This window comes from Acanthochromis polyacanthus, chromosome 15 (assembly GCF_021347895.1).
Source record: "Acanthochromis polyacanthus isolate Apoly-LR-REF ecotype Palm Island chromosome 15, KAUST_Apoly_ChrSc, whole genome shotgun sequence".
Taxonomy (NCBI): Eukaryota; Metazoa; Chordata; class Actinopteri; family Pomacentridae; genus Acanthochromis; species Acanthochromis polyacanthus.
In genome coordinates this window covers 5,181,320-5,200,246 of record NC_067127.1, presented here as the reverse complement: position 1 = coordinate 5,200,246, position 18,927 = coordinate 5,181,320, and the positions used below count along the sequence as shown (strand labels likewise).

Sequence of the window (18,927 nt, the reverse complement as noted above, 5' to 3'; positions counted from 1 at the left end):
ACAGTATCATACAAACACAAGCAAATCATGTATGCCAAAAATGCTTGGCAGGGCTGAGATTGGATACAACAGAGTTGTTAGGATTGATCCTATAAACAAAATTTTATGTCAATCTATCCAACAGTTGCTGAGATATGTCCACCATCAGGCACACCACCAGCTAAAAGTTTGTTCTTGCATTAGTCTAATGCAAGCAAAACAGTTTTTCAAAATTAAAGTCGTGTTTCAGTTAAAGTTAGTCACTCTGACCCCTGGCTAACCCAGGACTAAGACACTCAATGTACACTAGTACAACAAAGGCTTGAAATAACAAAATGAGAGGAAAACATGGCCACCTTAATGTCGTAGAAGGAGTAATGGGAAGATGAAAAGATGGTGATGTTGTCGTTTCTTTATATTTTCAACGTTTTGGAAGTATAAAGCTGTAACGACATTGTCTATCAGATTCATTTGCCCAATGAAACTGCCTTCAGGCTGACAGCAGCATTTCTGCACTCCATTTCACCACTTATTACCGCCCGGCAAAACTGCGTTTTCCGGAAGGTATTGTTTTCAGCTGCATGGTCTTGCTTGTTTGTCTGTAACAATTTTGGTTTCCGCGCGATAACTCGATAAAATATTGATGTAGCCTCACCATATTTGGTACACAGGTGTACCATAATAAGACACAGGTCAAGTTCGCATTTGGTGACAGTGACCTCATTTTCAAGGTCACAGGGGTCATCATTGTCGCGGGGCGGTCCAAGTTTGGTAAAACTTCTTGTTTTACTGAATCTTTCCAGTAAAATGTCCTTGCAACTGGAACTGAATGACACAGTGTGGTTCTGTCAGTTGCGATATTAAATAATCAACAGCCTTCAAATTTAAGCGTGTATCTTAAGTCCAACTATTAGATATTTTCACACAAAAAAGCCCCCAGGTGAACGTGAAGGCTGAAGTGTGCAATTAAACACCAGCAATGCTTCCTGTTTCTCATTCCCCCCCCCCCCCCCCCCCCCAATAGATACCCAGGTGTATATGAGTCAAACCTAGAGCGAGATTAGCATCACCTTCCCCCGTCTTCGCCTCGTCTGACTTGGAACAGTCCTGCAAGGGAAGAGAAAGCCACAAACAGTGGATTAAAATAATGCGGGTCGACACTGTGGCCGTTGTGCCGGCAGGTGTTAAGCTTTTAACCTTCACTCACCACCCCAATCAGCCCCGGGTCGGTCTCGGTCTGTTTCACTGTCACCTGGATCACCGGACTGGGACGCTTCCGGGCCAGCATCGTCATGGCAACGCTGTCGGGGACCGTGCTGCTCTTCCTGTCAGACAAAGAGACAAGTGGACAGATGAAAGGGTGAAGATGCAGAAATAGAACAATGGAGAGTCTACACAAGTCTGTACGCTCATTTAAAGAGCAAACAGAAGGTTTGGAATGCTAGAATACGCTGATTTACAGAGACGCAGGGAGTCGGAGGAACACTCGTGTCTGGACTTGCTGTTTCATCTCATCTCAATTAAGAGAAACACGGCCGTGCAGAGAACAGGAAGTGATGGATTTTCTTTTATTAGTCTGCGCGCAGATCAAGCGTGTCACAGCGGAGTGGCCGACTGAAGATCACTGACCTCCCCTCATTAGCTCGCTCATTCACCAAAGCTGCACCGAGTCTTTGAAATGGAGCAGAAAGAGTCCGTATCCCACTCCGCGACACTTGATCACGAAACCAATCTGATCTCAAAGAAAGAGACGACTGAGAGAAAACACAGACGACTAAAAATGGAGACTCGTGTTTAGCTATACTTAGCAAAAGCGGCATTATTCTAAAAAAAAGGAGGTCTCAGGCCCAAACGCACAATTAATAATTAAGTCGTATCATTAGGGATTTAGCCCTCTACCCTAGATTTCGCAATGACTAACCTGACATGGAAGCAGCTCAAGGCACAATCTGCCTCTGCTGCTTCAGATTGATCCGGCTGATTGTGTTTTCAGGATTATACGCGTGTTTTTTACCTGATGCTGGCGGGCAGGCAGGAGTCAGAGGCGTTGCTTTTCTTCTCCTGAGCTTTGCTGAGGTCGGAGAGGCTGCTGCGGACCACCGCCTCGCCCTCATCGAACATCAGGTGCAGCCGGTAGTTGGCCAGCTTGATGAGGATGAAGAAGACGGTGATGGAGGTGCAGTAGATGCTCAGAGCCATGGTGGTCGGAGGCAGGGCCTGTGGAGACGAGAGAGTAGGAGGGCTTCAAATGTAATATTCAAATCTCCAGAGACTCCTGACTCCATCAGGACTGTTTAACCCTTGTGTCGTCCTGTGGGTCAAAATTTACCTGGTTTAAAGGGTGAAAATGTGGAGAAAAAAAATATATTTTCACAGTGAAACTTCTGATGTCCACATTTTCAAAAGTTTTGGGAAATATTTATACATTTTTTGAAATAAGAAATGTTAAAAATGTTTCTTAAGAACATTCACAAAAAAATCTACCAAAATCCAGCAAATTTCGCTTAAAGAAAATATTAGAAGTTCTACTGATATATATGTAATCACTTTAGATATTTTCAGGATTTTATTGGAAGATTTTTACTAATTTTATTGAAAATATTTACAAGAATTTTCTTGCCAAATTTGGGGGATTTTTTAAAATAAAACTTTTAAGGGAAACCTTTAAGGAATTATTGGAATTTTCTTCCTGTAGGTTTTGCAAGTTTTCAGAAATTTGGGGAATTTTTCGTTAATTTTTTTTATTTTTTCAGAAAAGGAAACAATATTTTTGGTGCCTGTAAATGAGGACAACAGGAGGCTTAAACAAGCAGTTCTAGTAAAAATCTACTTTTTTATGACTTTTTGTGAATGTTCTTAAAGAAAACAGAAGTTCTACTGATATATATATATATATATATATATATATATATATATATATATATATATATATATATATATATATATATATATATGTAATCACTTTTGATATTTTTAGGATTTTTTTGAAGATTTTTAATCATTTTTTGAAAATATTTACAAGAGTTTTCTTGCCAAATTTGGGGGATTTTTTTTAAAAATAAAACAGTTAAGGAAAATTCAAGGAATTATTGGAATTTTCTTCCTGAAGGTTTTGCAAATTTTCAGAAATTTGGGGGAATTTTTTGCTGAATTTTTGATTTTTTTTCAGGAAACAATATTTTTTGCTGCCTGTAAATGAGGACAACCCTAGCTGTAGCACCAACTATCTGTTCTCATTTATCTGTCCGCCTGAGTGTATTACAGGCTCAGCGAACCACAAGATCTGATCTGATATATTGGCGGATTAATGGAGTTTGCTGATCCACGAGGAAGGAACGGCCCATAGCATGGAGCAGGAAGATCACGGACAAAAGCATCTGCATCACGTCGACACATGACTCATGCGGTTCTTGCAGATTTACAGCCCACATTTACGGCATTTGTGCTCACATTTGAGTGCACTCCAACTTTCTTTTATCATCTGGGTGCGACCTTCACAGAAAAAATGCTAATAAACTTGAAATTTGACACATCTCTTCCAGAGAGCTCGTGTTGTTTTCGCAGGGGAAGCAGTGGATGTTTTGACACAGACTGGAAACCGTCAGTAGCAACAATTTAATATAGATTTAGTGTCAGAACGTTTAAACATCTGTGGTGTCACTCGCACATCCCAATCTGTTACTTTGCATTACTAGCTGTCATTCATGGGCGTCATATCTTGGAGTTACACAAACACACAGTCACAAGATCTGCACAATCTAATATTTATAAGCGTGTGTCTTCATATTGTATCATGTATTTATACCAACAGGCACCCACAGCAAAGGTTAAGGTGTTTGACCTTTCAGCACCTCTTTGCTTTATTAATGCAGCCAAGTTAAATTAGGCATCCAGTTGAGATTGTGCAGCAACAATAAGTCCAGATTATTCAGAAACAGGGCTTTTCTCAGTGCATGTCTCCATGGCTTGGTGGTAAATGAGGCAGGATGTTATGATTAGGCTGTGTTGCATCTATTCCAAAAGGCCAGGACGTGAGAATATCTGTGCACCGTGTAGTTTCACGCTTCCTGCCTCCACCAGTCACATCCAGGAGCAGCCATGCGTTCCGTCACTGCATGCAGGGGAAAGATACTGCGACAGTGCCCTTTTTCTAGCCCGCTTCCCTCAGCAGCGACCATACAGGAGATAATGCTCGGATTCTCGCAGAGCTGCTGCTCGTTTATCCGGATAAACGTGAATTAAACGTCCTAACAGGCACCGTGTTCACCTCACACCCCCTCCGCGGCCTTGAACGTCATGTCCCCCCTCAATAATAATAATAATAATAATAATAATGATAATATTAATAAAAGCTCACCAGATGGAGCGACAGGGGCAACATCAGGAGGAATATCCACAGATAGAGGTGGCAGGAGTTGTTGAATTTGTTCTGGTCCGGGTCGTGGTACCAGCCCCCGGTCAGGGATGCCCAGACTCCCTGACGCAGGGTCTGCACAACCTGGGAGCCCATCTCCGCTCCCCTCTCCTCCTCCTCCTCCTCTCCGCTCAGGTTGGACGGACGGATGATGGTGATGGTGAGGATGCTGCTAGGCTACAATGAAGCGCTCTCCTCTAATGCATGTCGCTACGCCTCCATGTTGGAGCGATGCGGCACGTCTCCCTAACCTCCTCCTTCATGCCTCGTCGCTGCGCCTCTTCGTCCTGCTCTCAGCTCCCTGCTCCCATCCCAATGTCGATGCTGCTGCCGCGGTCCTCCTCATCTTGTCCTGTTGGTCTCTCTCCTTCCTCCCCGCTCTCTCTCCTCTCCGGCTGCCTGTACAGATGCGCAGCTCTGACCGCCCCCTCCCTCCCTGCCTTCCTCCTCCTCCTCCTCCTCCTCACCCCTGCCTGCCTATCCATCCTCTCCTATTATGTGAGTCCCACCTTCAGTGTTGAGGATGTGTGCGCACAGCCAAGCGGTTTGCAGAGGAAGTCAGACATGTAATCAAGCCACACTGTACAGAGATGCTGACAGTAGCCAACGTATGCACAGGCTTGCATGTAATATAAGATAACATGGCATGCAAATAAGAAACAAAGCTTGTTAATATCCAGAGAATCTTTGGATATGTTTGGTCTCATCCTAGCTCTATAATAAATGAGTCAGGTTCATCTCCACAATTAATAATACTGTGCAGTCTTAGCCTAAATATGCCTTTTAGTCAGGCAGGCTTGTGTTTTATATAATATTTTTGATGCACATCTCAATATTTAGGTCAATTCTTCATGTCAGTCTTATTGATTAAGAGCACTTTGGCTCAATGGTTGTAGCATTAAATGTGCTATTATAAATAACAGTGACTTGACTAAGGAGCATTGAGCTAATGTGTGCAACCTGCACACTACACTGAGCAGCATATATGCATGAACACTAGACTTATTATATATTATATTAGATTAGATTAGATTGACAATGCCCAAGGCTGTGTATGCATGTGCATAGCATAGTAATACAGTATCTATGGGTAATGTAGCTTATGCTTAGAGGTAATGCTTACATGCTACATGCAGGCTACACTCAGTATATGCAAGTTCATAAATAATCATTGAAATGGATATGATGTGATATGGTTTATGCTAAACAGTAATGTTTACAAGCTCTGTATGCTACGGTCACTATATACAAGAACGTAGTAGGCCTGATCATTGATTGATAATATAGTATAATATGATATGATATAATATAATATAATATTGACAGTATCTAAGCCTATGCATGCATGTGATTGCAGTACTTACAGGTAATGTAGCTTGTGCTTAAAAGTCATGTTTACCTAGCATCTATGTAGTCTACACTCAGTATATGCATACAAATAGTAGGCCTGATAGCTGATAGACATTATTAATAAATATATATGATATGATTTGATAGCAGAAGTGTGTGCGTGCAACATGAGCAATTTCCCCTCGGTGATCAATAAAGTATTTCTGATTCTGATTTGCGTGTTTGCATGTCATTATATGGTCCACTATTCCCATAATTTCCCTGAAGGCGCGCTCTCCGCTCTCCTGCTCTCACACATTCCTCCGGTGGCTCCTCCCTCCCCTACTGCTGCGGCAGTCACGTGTCACGCCGTCGGCCAATCAGCGCGGCCCTCAGCCAGCCACGGAGCAGCAGCAGCGTCCCCAGATCGTCCGTCCTGCCACTGCTGGGTCCGACTCCGTCTGGCGACAACGGTAGTGGGGGACTTGTTTTGATTAAAGTTGACGGATTTTTTCATGTTTTTTCCTCCGTTATCGTTACCTTGAAATCCAGGATGTATGCTGCGGAATCTGAGTCTTCAACCGTTGGCTGTTCCTCACATTCCAGACGGAGAAACAAACTTGGGAATTAACCGATCTTAGAGCGGAGAGCAGCAACTTTTCCAACTGCTGTACTACTAAACGGGCTGACCTATGCTAAAGCTAACCCGCTAGCCAAAAGTCTGGAATGCAGTTGAAATTCCTCTTGAAAGTTCACAGACGAGCAGGCAAACTTTCCATTCCGCGCCTCTTCGACTGTATGAGATTTCCTAGCGACTTTGGAAGTGAAAGCTGCCCCACGGAGCCGCTGTGTGTTTGGTCCGGGTGGACGGTGCAGGTGCACCTCCTGCGGCACCTGCGAAAAGTTGGTAACTTAGCTTCACCGCATTAGCTTGTTGGTTAGCATTAAGCAGCAGAAGAAAGTGTTGCGGGAAAGTGTGTCCTCTCATAGTTGAATTTTTTTCAGCCATTCATTTTACAACAACTTCACATTGCTTTTTCACCGCCAGCCTAAAAAGTCTAGGTATTAGCTGGACCGTGTCTCTGCTAACCGTAGCAGCCTCCTCGCTAGCTAGTTATTGACCCTCACTTTTACCGGAGTGGCGACGTGGATTCAGTCACGGCTGTGGACGCTCTCTCTCTGTCCCACAGGACTTTGGACAGTTTGACTTTGCCGTGGGCTGCGCAGAGAAATCCCCTCTGTTCTCACCGGATAGTGTCGTAGATGTGACAGCATGATTATGTCAAAAAGCTACTTTCTACCGTTTTAAAGTTTTCATTTGTCCTAAAAGCTCCGCACCCTATGGTGCCGCTACGGCCACCGAGAAATGGATGTCTCGCAGGCCGCTTTCCCAAACGGTGAAGGGCGGCCGGGCGGCGGTGGGACCGGGGAACATGCCTGGACAGAGTCCCCCACAGTTCGGGCGTGGGCTCACTCTGCCCCGCTGTGCCCGACTCGATCCCTGTGGACCGCTGCGTATGACTACGAGGCAAGCGGGGAGGACGAGCTCAGCCTCAGGCGAGGGGACGTGGTAGAGGTCCTGTCCAAGGACGCTGCCATCTCCGGGGATGAGGGATGGTGGACCGGCAAGATCAACCACCGCGTCGGGATCTTCCCCTCCAACTATGTCACCTACCAGCCCGCTATTTACCGTCTCCCCACTACCAGTGTCTCGGTGGGGGTACGAGAGCGAGTCCCGGGCTCGCCGGTGCAGATCCCCTTCAGCGAACTGGTCTTAGAGGAGATCATCGGCGTGGGTGGATTTGGAAAAGTGTACCGGGGCACATGGAAGGACCAGGAGGTCGCCGTGAAGGCGGCTCGGCAGGACCCAGATGAGGACATAACGGCCACCTCCGGCAGCGTCAAACAGGAGGCGAAGCTTTTCTCCATGCTGCAGCACTCCAACATTATTAAACTGGAAGGGGTGTGCTTGGAGGAGCCCAACCTGTGTCTGGTCATGGAGTATGCCCGAGGGGGGACACTGAACCGGGTGCTGACCGGAAGGCGCATCCCTCCTCACATCCTGGTCAACTGGGCCGTGCAGATCGCACGCGGGATGCACTATCTGCACGAGGAGGCCGTGGTACCCATCATCCACAGAGACCTGAAGTCTAGCAACAGTAAGTTGAAGTGTGCCTCTTTGTGTGCTTAAGACAGAGAAATGGAGATAAAGAACTTCACTAGAGAAGGTCACATGTGGACCATGCACCTGTTGCACATGCAGCACTCCCTCCCTTAGTGCTGGGATGCAGCATGGCTGTCAGGATAGAGGTTTACCACATTTATTACAGAACTTATACTATGGAGCAGATTGACAAATTTACCAAAGAAAAAAAATCCTCATTTTGCAGACATATTACTCATGAGATTCTAGCGTTTTATGTGTGTATAGATTCTGGTTGTTTGGGCAGTATTTCGCTTTTTCACAGGAGAATCTGATGGGAGACGTGCAAAAGCAACATACAGTAGATATTTTAACTATAAAAGATTCTCATTCACCATGCACTTGTATTACTTTCTCTTTTAGTTATTTACAAACCTGTGTTAGTGTTAAAGCAATTGTTCTATGCCTCTTTGGTGACTCCACATGCATTATCCTGTTGTACACATAATGCTTGTTTAATATAGGGACATGTTTGCTTGTTGTTTGTCAGGGTAATCTAGTATAGTGATTACAGCATGAACTAAAGTTGCTGAAAACCGTAGTCCCCATATAGACATCTCAACACATGACTCGAACAGCGCTGCCCTTTACTCAGGATGGATTTATAACAGTGTAAAAAGTATGTGGAGTATGGAGTGGTGGGGGGATGCCATCGAGAGGATGTGAAATAAAGTCTGAGTTTGCTCAGCTGGGCTGCTTTCCCTGCACTCACTAACCCCCCCTTATCCTTTAGCACACACACACACCTTCCCAGCCCCCTCGCCACCAAAAGTTGAAATGTTGTTCAAATAAAGTCAGTGATTTGCCAAACACATAAGGAGACACACTCAGCCCACACTGTCAGGCCAACCACTGCCAGTACAGAGTTCATAGGATAAGTCAGACAGAGGACCAAACTAAGCCTAATAATAAAGATGTCTATTTAATTATGGACTTTGTGTAATGCAGGAATGATCACATATTCATCAGAGAATGATTACATAGTTTTGCAATTGTCTGCAGCATTCATGTTTGGAAGATTACACTAGGTAAAGGCTTAGTCTCACTCTGGAGTCTCTAATATAGCAGATTGTGCAGCTGAACTTGGTCCACTGCTGTAGGCCAACTGTGCTAGTTCTTCCATGTACTTGTAACTGACAACAGGCCAGCAAACTTTAGTTTCCCAGGACTGAATAATGAATGGACATAACTCGATGAGAAAAGAGGTTTGACTCACGTACCCACCGATACGGGCTACTCGCTTCAACTCAGGTGTGTTTATGTGTGTAATACGACTCCAAACACCATTTCTCTCTTTTGTGACCAGAGACTCTTATTAACCTGGGGCCATGTGGGGAGCAGATCTGTTTATCTCCAGCTGTGAGAGTCGATGTGTGAATGTAGGCATGAAACGTGTGAAATGTACACAGCCCAGAACCTCCCTGATCACTAGGTGAAGACATGTAGATTAGATTTGAAAAACCTTGTGCTGCACAGATGTGGTGGGTCTTATGCATGAAATCTGTGCATGCAGGTCAAATGCACATTAATTATAACGTATCTAACCTGCACCTGCATGACAAAAAGTTCACAGCTTTTCAACACTTACCCCTAGAGTTACAGAGCAGTTTTACTTGGACATTGTGGTAAATTACAAAATGTAAGAGAAAAAAATAAGTAGCTTTTGCAGTGCATGAATAAATGGATTAAGTCTCTACAACAGAATTATCACATTATTCATACAGTTAATGTGTTTTTGTGCATATGATGGCCCTGATGAAATGTAATAAACAGTGCATAAGGGCTCAACCCTGCAAGTAGTCTTATTTAAGATGAAGATTTGTGTTAATTATAGGGCAGATGGAGAGAAAGGATTTAACTGCTGTTTAGACTGTTTCAGCTAATCGGATGTTTGGTGAACATACACAGACTCCCCCGAACAGGCACAGTGCTGCTAATACAAGTCACTGTGTTTATCCTGCCACTTCCCTGCGACATAGAGACAGCTTAAGCTTTAAGTAAAGAATTTAAAAACTAAAATTAGGCGAGATCCTTCACAGTGTGCTTATTGCTGAGCCCTGATGAAACCTGGGAACACGAGATTTACTTGAAGATTATTACAGAGTAGTAAAAAGTATGAATTATTTCAACAACTAGAGCCCAAAGCTAAGCTGTTCCCACAAAATGAGACAAAGAAAAAGGCTAAATTCTAGCAGCAGTGGAGTTGCATGTAGCTGATTGTCCCAGGGTCAGAAGTCTGAACATCTGTAGTCAATATACAGTTTTATCTAAAGAAAGCGAGAATGAAAAAAATCTGTATGTGTTTGCTTAGAATCAGGCCAGTGAGTTCACAAAAGACTCTCTCCTGCACACAAATACACAAATGGCACCCTGCGGTGTGTTGGGTTGTTTTCCCACTAAAAAAAACAGGAATAATGCAGCTTAGAGAAGTTGCATCTGCTAGTGTGGGCCTGTTGTCAGTTTGTCTTGGCGTTATGTGTGCATCGGTCAGTCTAAAAGGATAAAAGGAGTGAGAATTATCTACACAGGGGGTAAAGAGAAAATGGATGTATTGCAATCATTGTTTTTTAATCAGCAATCTGTCATTTTTTAATGTGTAATGAGCAGAATATCTGGCGGTGTGGCTGCATCTCTTCTCTTTCTGTGTCGTGTTGTTTCACTACAGGACGTTTCCTCTCACTGTAAACCAGGACATAAACAGGTAGATGTATACAGGAGAAGAACAACAAAACTTCACCCAACTTCACCCAACTAGTCTGCCTGTCATTTATCAACTTGCAGTGTACACATGCTCCACGCAGACAAACATACAGCTATTTGATCAATGATTAGCCTGTAAAGTAATATGTTGGAAGTCAGCAAGATTTGTCCAATCTCTTTTGTGTTTTTCAACCTAATCTGTAAAATCCCAGCCTGCAGGGAGGAATGTTGCTAATGAGGGATAAAAGCTTAACATACGTTTACACAATGGACTGGTCAAGCAGCGGTTGCTAGGCTACTGTGGCCAGAAGAATGGCTAGGACTCGGAGGGTCTCAAAGCCCTCGTTTTGTTTTGTTCCGTTCATATTTAATCTCCCAGAGAGCAGCGGTACTCTTTTATTGCCACAAACTGAGGGGGCTTCCCTTCTTACTTTGTTATTTCTCTCCTTCCTTTCCTTGTTCCATTCTGCACTCGATTGCGGCTTATTATTTTTCATGTCTGCTTTTTAAGCCAACACAACTTTCAGGCTTAAAAGGATAATGTTTTTAACATCGAGTTCTTAAAGAGATCAGAATAAACAAAGAATTTATAGTGCTAGCAAGTATTGTAAAGTACATGCGGCATGATACAGCTTACATCTTTGTACATTTGAGTTTTGTCATCATCCAGAAAGTTTTACTAGTAGTTGTAGTGACACATGTAGAGTCGGTAAAACTTGTAAATGATATACATTGTTGTGAAAGATGCAGTTTTTACAGAATAGTTCCATGGCAGGCAGATGTCACTGCATGCTCTGAGTTTCTAAATGTAACAGTAATGACGGTATTTTGGTCCCTAAATGCAATAATGTAGCTCGTCATCATTTTAAATTATTTTGGTTTAATACAGGTGGCAAGAAAGCACAAGTTATTTCCAGCTTTAGCAATGCAAGAGACAGTATGTGTTCAGAGAGTGAGTTTATTGCTAATTTTTGTCTTGTGAGGGATTTGTTGTTTTTAGTCTCCAGTCCATCCATTTATCATCCCTTCCTTCTTTCTTTCTTATTTCACAGTTAAGGCAGGTAGAATGAAAGAGCAGAAGATAGGACCAAGAAATGACACTGAAACCTGGCCCTGAGCCAGCATGCATAACCCACATTAACTTTGGAGTTTCACATCTTAGTGTGAGCGTTGCTATGCCAGGAATGTGTGCTTGAACGCCACTGAAACCGATGGAGTTCCGTTTGGAGCGTGTGCAACAGCATACTCCCATCAATCTTAAGCTATTGTTAGACTTCATCACAGTGTCCCTGTGTTTCCCTCCCTCTACTCATTTCATTCTCCACGCGCCTACCGTTCTGCAGATCTGCAGAGGCAGGAAGGATTTCCTTGCATGTTAATACACCGAAAGTAATGCAGATGTAGTAAAAAGTGCAGAGAACATGAGTAGAGGTCTGTGCAGATGACAAGTGCAGCTTCTGTTTTTATATATGCAGCATACAGTGTAAAAATAAGCTTAAATTCTCTAAACATTGATAGGAGACTTGTGGTAAATAGTTACCACTGCCAGCCACTTTTATATCACAGTTTTTTTTAATTTACTGATTAAAATGACACACCAAAGTTATTAGCACAGTCCAGACTGGATTCTCTAAGTAGTAAACTCATATTGTTTTGCTAAGTGACTATTTTACTCCGAGTGTCTGCCCAATGAAAATAATAATACAGTAAATATATCTCTGTCATGATAAGATTTATTTCATTGTTCACAAAGGTGGATCAGCCACAACTTTGCTCCTGTTTTAATTAAAAATAGATTTGAAAATTTAATTTAAAAATTAATGATTCATCTCAGGATGCACATTGTGCGCGCTGATACCAAAATTATGAGAATAGGCTCAGCTCGTTGAAACATTTAGTATGAAAACACCAAATAGAGTCTGCTGTCTTTACTGTAAACCACCCTATTTCTGCAGGAACAGCACTGAAAAAGAACTTCTGTTAAATCTTGTTTTTCACTACTAGGTCATAACACAACAGAAGAAAAAACACGGCTTGAAGTAGTCAAAATAAGTGTCCTTCAAGAGAATCTTTTTCTCCTCGACTAATTTTTGTTTTGTCTCTCCCTGCTTCTGGAATAAGTCGAGTCTAGGAGGGAAAGTTACCAAAGCTTGACTAGGTGTTGCAGGGCAACTTTTTTCTGGCTTCCCACAATTACCCCTGGTGACACACAGACAGTTACTGCCTGTCTTTTCTCTGACGAGAGAATGGGCAGAGGGGAGAGAGGAGGAGTTGAGATGCTTTCACTGTGTTTTTTATGACCTCTCCCTGACTGCACCTATTGTTGCAGGACTGGGTGAAAAGGAAAAGGGCCCACAGCTGAGAAGAGCTGCCTTCCAAATCAACCAATCCCCTCCATTCCCCTCTGCAGCTCACTAGCACATTGATAGATGCCAATACAGCGGAGGACACTAGCTGTACCCCTTTAACTTTTGATATGTTTTAATTAGCCTAGCCACGGGTTAATTCGGGCTTTTACAGACCCATACTAGGAGAGGAAGAGGGCAGACAAAGAGTAAGTGGCCCGGAGAGATGTGACCATGATAGATGGATTTGGCCAACCATTAGCCCTGATCCTTTTCCCATCAACCAGAATGCCTGGGGGCACTCTCATTTCAGCCGGGAGAGACAGACCGGCCGCTGAATGTTTAGCAGCCTTGTTTCTGCTTACTACAGGAAGCCCTCTTACGCTCATGCTTAGTCAGTTGGCACGGTTACGAAAATACTGCCACGTCAAGTTAGGAGGATGCACTCTGAGTTTTTACAGCAACAAGAGAACACTTTAATCAAAAATGTCTTCGTAATGTATCCGTACAACCTTCCAAATGTACCTGACATGATGATAAGCACTATTTCACACAGCACTGTTTCTTGGGAGGCAAAGACATTAAAAATCTGCCTTTGTGCAACTGCTTGTACTCCTCTTGGCAGTTTTTATTGGATGCACATATAATATGCATGAAATAATGTAGGTGTAGATGTAGCCAAATTGTACTAAGCACGTTTAGGCTATGCAGTGTTTATGGATTCCTACTGAAAAGGCACAAAAAACTGAAGGTAGTTATACTGTGATGCATCATACAAAGCTTTATATTTTTATTTAGAAAATTTCAACCACTGTAGAGTTGCAGAGAGTAAGATCTGGGGAGTTTTAAGTTTGTTGAAGAGAGAAGAAATGGTCATGTTTGCTCAAAAAGTACATTTTTTCTTTTTACCTAGAGGGGATAAAGCAATGGGAAGAAGCGTGGGACCTGCTTTGAAGGCAGCAGCTCTGCTTCTGATCTTCCTACTGTTCCACCATGAAAGATGGGTCTGCCTCAAGACCCACTGTTGGAAAGGGGAATTAAATGGGGGTTGGACTGAGGGTGGGGTCTGCCTTGGAGGCACATCCATCTCCAATTGCACTGAGCTGTTGTCCGCTTCACAACATTTTCTTTTCAGAAGCGTAAGAAAATATAGACGGAAACCAAGCAGCAGAAGCACACAACACAACCAGCAAGCTCTGTTATAACCTTTGTAGATGTGAACAGTGTTAAGGGCAGTGACCGCAGAGGGCATGTGATACCATTTCGGAATATTATCTAATATTATTATTGATTACCTGACCCGTTTAAATGATTTTATTGCATCAAATGGATTTCACACATTTCCTGTTTGCTTTCGACTCTGACTAATCTAATAACAGTGAATGATAAGATAGTTAAAAGCTAGACACAATTGCATTTGGAAATCTGTAGTTTGTGCTTATAGTTGACACAAGCACCGGCCTACTTCTAATTAGGAGTTTCATCTTATTATGTTTCCCTTGAATATTCTCACCAAATATTTCTTGGCCGGACTTGGATTACTGAAAAAAGATGATAATCATTTGTGTCCTCATATTTAGGAGGAAAACAGACAAAAACACAAGTAAAAGTAAGCCAAGATATAACTGTGGCGTTCCAGCATATTCAAAGCTGTCAGTTTTCTTGCAGTTGTACTTACCTGGGGCTATTTTTACTGGTATGTAACTGTGTGCAAAGTTTATTGTCATGGCCTATTTAGGCAGGAATAATTCTAAAGGTGCAAAGTATTAATTTGGTTGCCATTACTCCACCTGCTCGTGTTAAAATCAACTTATCCAGTCAGGCCTTTAATGGTCTGTAGGCAAAACAGTACTGAATCTTAACTCACCACAGCCTGATTTATGCAGTAGTTCAGGTGTAAAAGCTTCTCATGTGCTAACTTCACTCTCAACCAACACATAGGTGCAGGATTTGTCTCCCAGTACAGAGCGGGGTTTAGCTTGGGGCTTGACTTTTAGCATGACCCTTATTAGAAGTCAACAAGCATCTCTTCTTCTTCTTCTTGAATGCAATTTTTAAGCTATTGTTCCACATAATGTCTCAACACTACATTGTTTCTTACTCATTGGAGATTTGAACTTGACTGTTTAAATATGCAGTACGTTGTTTGATTGTTTATACTTTACTTCCTGGGTCTGGAAGTAAATAATTTCAAAATATTTCGCAAACCACAAAGTGAGATGTTAAAAAAATATTATTTAACAAAAACATCATAGCGGTTTTGACATGATTTTTTGTTCCCTGTACGCCTTGTTTAAATTACAAAGCTTGGCAAAAATATCTTGAAGCTGCTGTGAACCTGCAGAGATTAGCTTTAGAAATTAGAATGGGGTGAAGAGGTCGTTGGAGGTGGACTTCAAAGAAGGGCTGGTGGCATCTGTTGGAGGTGAACCACTGAGAGGATTAGAAAATCCTGATTTGGTTTCTTTCCTTCTCATATTTCTCATAGTTTTTTGGAGTAATACATCCCTTAAAAACTGTCTCATGTTAAATGAAACTAAAAGGTGTTCATAGTGATGATGTAAAAATGTTTCGCTCAGTATTTTGTGCAGTTTGTTGTGCTGCAGAATGGATTTAAAATGCGTGTTGTTGTTGTTTCAGGTACATTATTGCATCTATTTCTACTTTTCCGAAATTCATACGAACAAAAACACGTCAATCCGAAACGCAATATCGTTTAATCATTGCGTAACTATGCCAGTGTTTGATCTCTGCGTGAGTCAAACTATTAAGGTTTCTATAGTACAATTCATTAATACAACGAGACACAAAGTGGTTGGAATACAAAAACCTTGTTGTGTCAAAGGCTTTAATCCAAGTTTAAACAATTATTTCTTAAAATAAATAATAGTTCTCGCCCTATTGAGCAAGGATTTAGTTAAATTAATGTGCCTTTCAATCATTCTTTCATAAAATACCAAGCCAAAACAATAAAAGTTTGCACTGCTTTGACAGATTTACACATTGGATGACGACGTGTAACACTTGATCAGTGATGCGACAGACTGGCAGGTTACGCAGCAGTGCTTACGTTGTGCATTTGTGTTATTAGCTTGTCTGCTAATAGACTCTATTAGTCAAACAAAATGGCTGCATGGGGTTTTAAAGGTGCTTTTTGTGGCATAACGTCAGCATGGAGTCATGTAGACAGGAGCTAGGTCTTTTATCAGAATATTTCTAGAGGGCTGACACTGAAGTCTGTGAGCTCCAAAGAAAGTATTTGGCGTGATACTCTATAGGCCAATCAACGCAGACGGGCTCATCCCAAAGCCACTGTTCTTCTGGGTTGTGTAACTAACCCATCATAAGTCATTATAAACCTACAGAGCCTGCTGGGAGGAATCTATGGAATCACTGAGAGAGGACTTGACAACAGGAAGCAGAAGTATATCATTGGTCTAGTGAAACCTGTTTGTAATGGAATTCCTATTGTTGGAGCCCAGGTAGAGGATCCCCTCTGTGCCCGAGGCTAGTAATGGCACCAATACCCCTGTTACTAGTGGAGACCCGTAAGAGTCTCACTACAAGTAAAAAAAAAAATGCTTGAAATCATTTCAAGCCAATTACAAATACGTGTGGATGCAGAGAAACAATCTTAACAACCACCTTCTGTAACTGTGTCTCCAACGAATAGAAAACCCCTAAACAGTGTAGTTTTTATGATGGGAACCAGTTCATAAGCAGTGCTATTTTCCTGTGGCGTTCAGTCAAAGCACTGTGAATGATGCATGAATTAATGCAGACTTGAAGAATACAAAAACATGAATGAGGAACAGGAGAGAAATACGTCTTATTTTGGCAAACGTTGATTTTGCTTTAATGCTAGTAAACATGTTTATGTTTCTCTGAAGAGTAGCAGTGCTGTCACATTATTAAATTAAGCTTTAATTATGCATCCTGAGCCAAAGCATGTGAACAATGAGAGACTGGTTAGTGTACAGTGCAGAACAGTGAGTCAGCCTAGTGTTAGCTGGATGTGATAGTGCTGCATGGGTTGTTTTATTTCCTTGGCTGCACACCAAAAATCAAAAACAAACAAGACATGAGGACAACAAGCCCTCACAGCTGAGAAACTGGCACAAGCAAATGCATTTCAGCTTCAAGTTCTTCTCAAGTCATTGCTTCATTTTCTGTAAATGCATGTCAGTGTATAAAGATTACATGTTAATTTCCCTTCTTCCCTCAAAGTGGCTAATTAACTTTGCACTCTTGCTTTCTCCAGAATATGCAGATCTATAAAGTCCCACTTGCTGTAGCTCGAGCACACCAGCTCACCTACTCTGCTCAAACACTGTAAAGCTGTGCTCTGCTACACAGTCACAAGTGTATATTAGTGTAATCCAGCCATGTATATTCAGATCACAAACTGATACTAAAAAAGAATAATGATTTGGACTTAAATATTCCTTCAGTTTCTTTATTAAACCCTGGATTTCTAAGCTCTTCAGACTGCTGCAGATATTAACAACCCAGCCATGACATCGGCTACTTATTCTCTCATGATGTGTCCTCCAGAGTATACAAATATAGAAAAGATTAAAGACAAGATTTTCAGTTAAAGACTTCTTTGAACGTTGATGATTTCTGTCCACTGACCAACCAATTAATCGACTTATTCTTTCAACTGTAGTTGCTTATCAGCCATTGGGACTGTAAGATTTTAACAGCACAGTCGTGAACAACAGAATTATATTCACGTTTTTTAAAAAAGAACAGTGTGTGTATTTATGTTGTCACTTAAAAGCTAAAACCGATTTACACTTGGACAGAGAAATGACCCCATATAGTGAGGTGTACGCATAATATCAGGCCTATATTTGTTATTGGAGTATATAACAGGTAAACAAAATGTGAAAAAATCGATACTACACTTTTTTATTTATGGCTAGTTATGGGAGTGTGTGTAGAAGAGAACTCTGCATGTGTTTGTTTCACTTTTACGCATTTAGTCCAAGGTCCCTGAGCTCATTTCTTATCTGTTCTTCAGGTCAGCAGCTTTTGTCTTTTCCATCCCTCCTAAGTTTGTTTCTTAAGCAGAGCTGGTCCAAGTTTGACACATTTGCTGATAACAGTGAATTCCCAGCTAGGGTTGAAGATCTATTAAGTCTCAGTTTGTTATAAAATGAGCGCGGTATCGGTGCGTGTTTGTGCATGGCTGTGCTTGAGAAGGGCTGAAAAGGTTTGCGTGTGTGTTTTGGCAAGGTTTAGTATGATGTGAAGAGACAAGTCCAAGGTCAGTGAGTGATAATAAAGCACACACAGTACAACTGCTTTATTCAACTAATACCGGAACAGAAAGGTGTCTATAAAATGCCTTTTGTCATTGCACTTATTGTGATAGAAAAGGTCTAGAAACTCCAATGCCTTGACATTTCCACTATTATATCATTACATCCTTTTTTTTTCCCAAGGGAATGTTAGCACTGAGTGTATGCAGGAACAATACACCCGTGTGTTTTTTTTAGTTCTTTGTGTTTTCCTTGACTTGTAAACTCCGAACGATTCCGTCCAACCACCCAAGGGGCCATTTAGACTCTTAAGTTAAAGGGGAACTTGGTTTTTTTCAACCTGGGGTCTGTTTCCATATGTAATTTCATACATGTGAGTGATGGAGAAATGAATTTTCAACATAGCTCCAGTATTTAGCCAGGCAGGCAGCTTAGCAGCTCAGCTAGCAGCTCGGCTAGCGAAAAGTAGCTTTCTAGCATCCTGAGATTTGGATACAGACCACAACAAAGAGCGATCGCCAGGTAATGTGGAGGTTTTCGTTCACTTCTCATCTCTAGTATGTTGTGGGACACTCATTGAGACTATCTGAGCCAGTCAGTGTGGGGCAAAAGCACGTTAGGGCGGACTTTGACGCGGGGGGGCCAGCTGCCCCATACTTTTCGCTAGCCCAGCTGCTAGCTGAGCTGCTA

General features: G+C 42.1%; 2 protein-coding genes across 4 annotated transcripts in view; one reads left to right on the top strand and one right to left on the bottom strand.

Moving 5' to 3' along the window:
- Positions 1 to 4,834, bottom strand: part of pcnx2 (pecanex 2) — a 38,054-nt gene extending 33,220 nt beyond the window's left edge. For 2 of the 3 annotated variants that reach the window (XM_022203786.2, XM_022203787.2), the window contains exons 1-4: positions 4,337 to 4,834; positions 1,994 to 2,196; positions 1,187 to 1,304; positions 1,029 to 1,086 (exon numbers count right to left, since the gene is read on the bottom strand). In XM_022203786.2, the coding sequence (XP_022059478.2) occupies positions 1,029 to 1,086; positions 1,187 to 1,304; positions 1,994 to 2,196; positions 4,337 to 4,489 (532 nt within the window). In that variant the 5' untranslated portion in view covers positions 4,490 to 4,834. The remainder of the gene's footprint in view (positions 1 to 1,028; positions 1,087 to 1,186; positions 1,305 to 1,993; positions 2,197 to 4,336) is intronic. The other variant, XM_022203788.2, reaches the window with a different exon arrangement.
- A 1,275-nt stretch (positions 4,835 to 6,109) lies between these two features.
- map3k21 (mitogen-activated protein kinase kinase kinase 21) overlaps positions 6,110 to 18,927 on the top strand; it is a 30,594-nt gene continuing 17,776 nt past the window's right edge. The window contains exon 1 of the mRNA XM_022203790.2: positions 6,110 to 7,881. Coding sequence (XP_022059482.1) covers positions 7,089 to 7,881 — 793 coding nt within the window. The 5' untranslated portion in view covers positions 6,110 to 7,088. The remainder of the gene's footprint in view (positions 7,882 to 18,927) is intronic.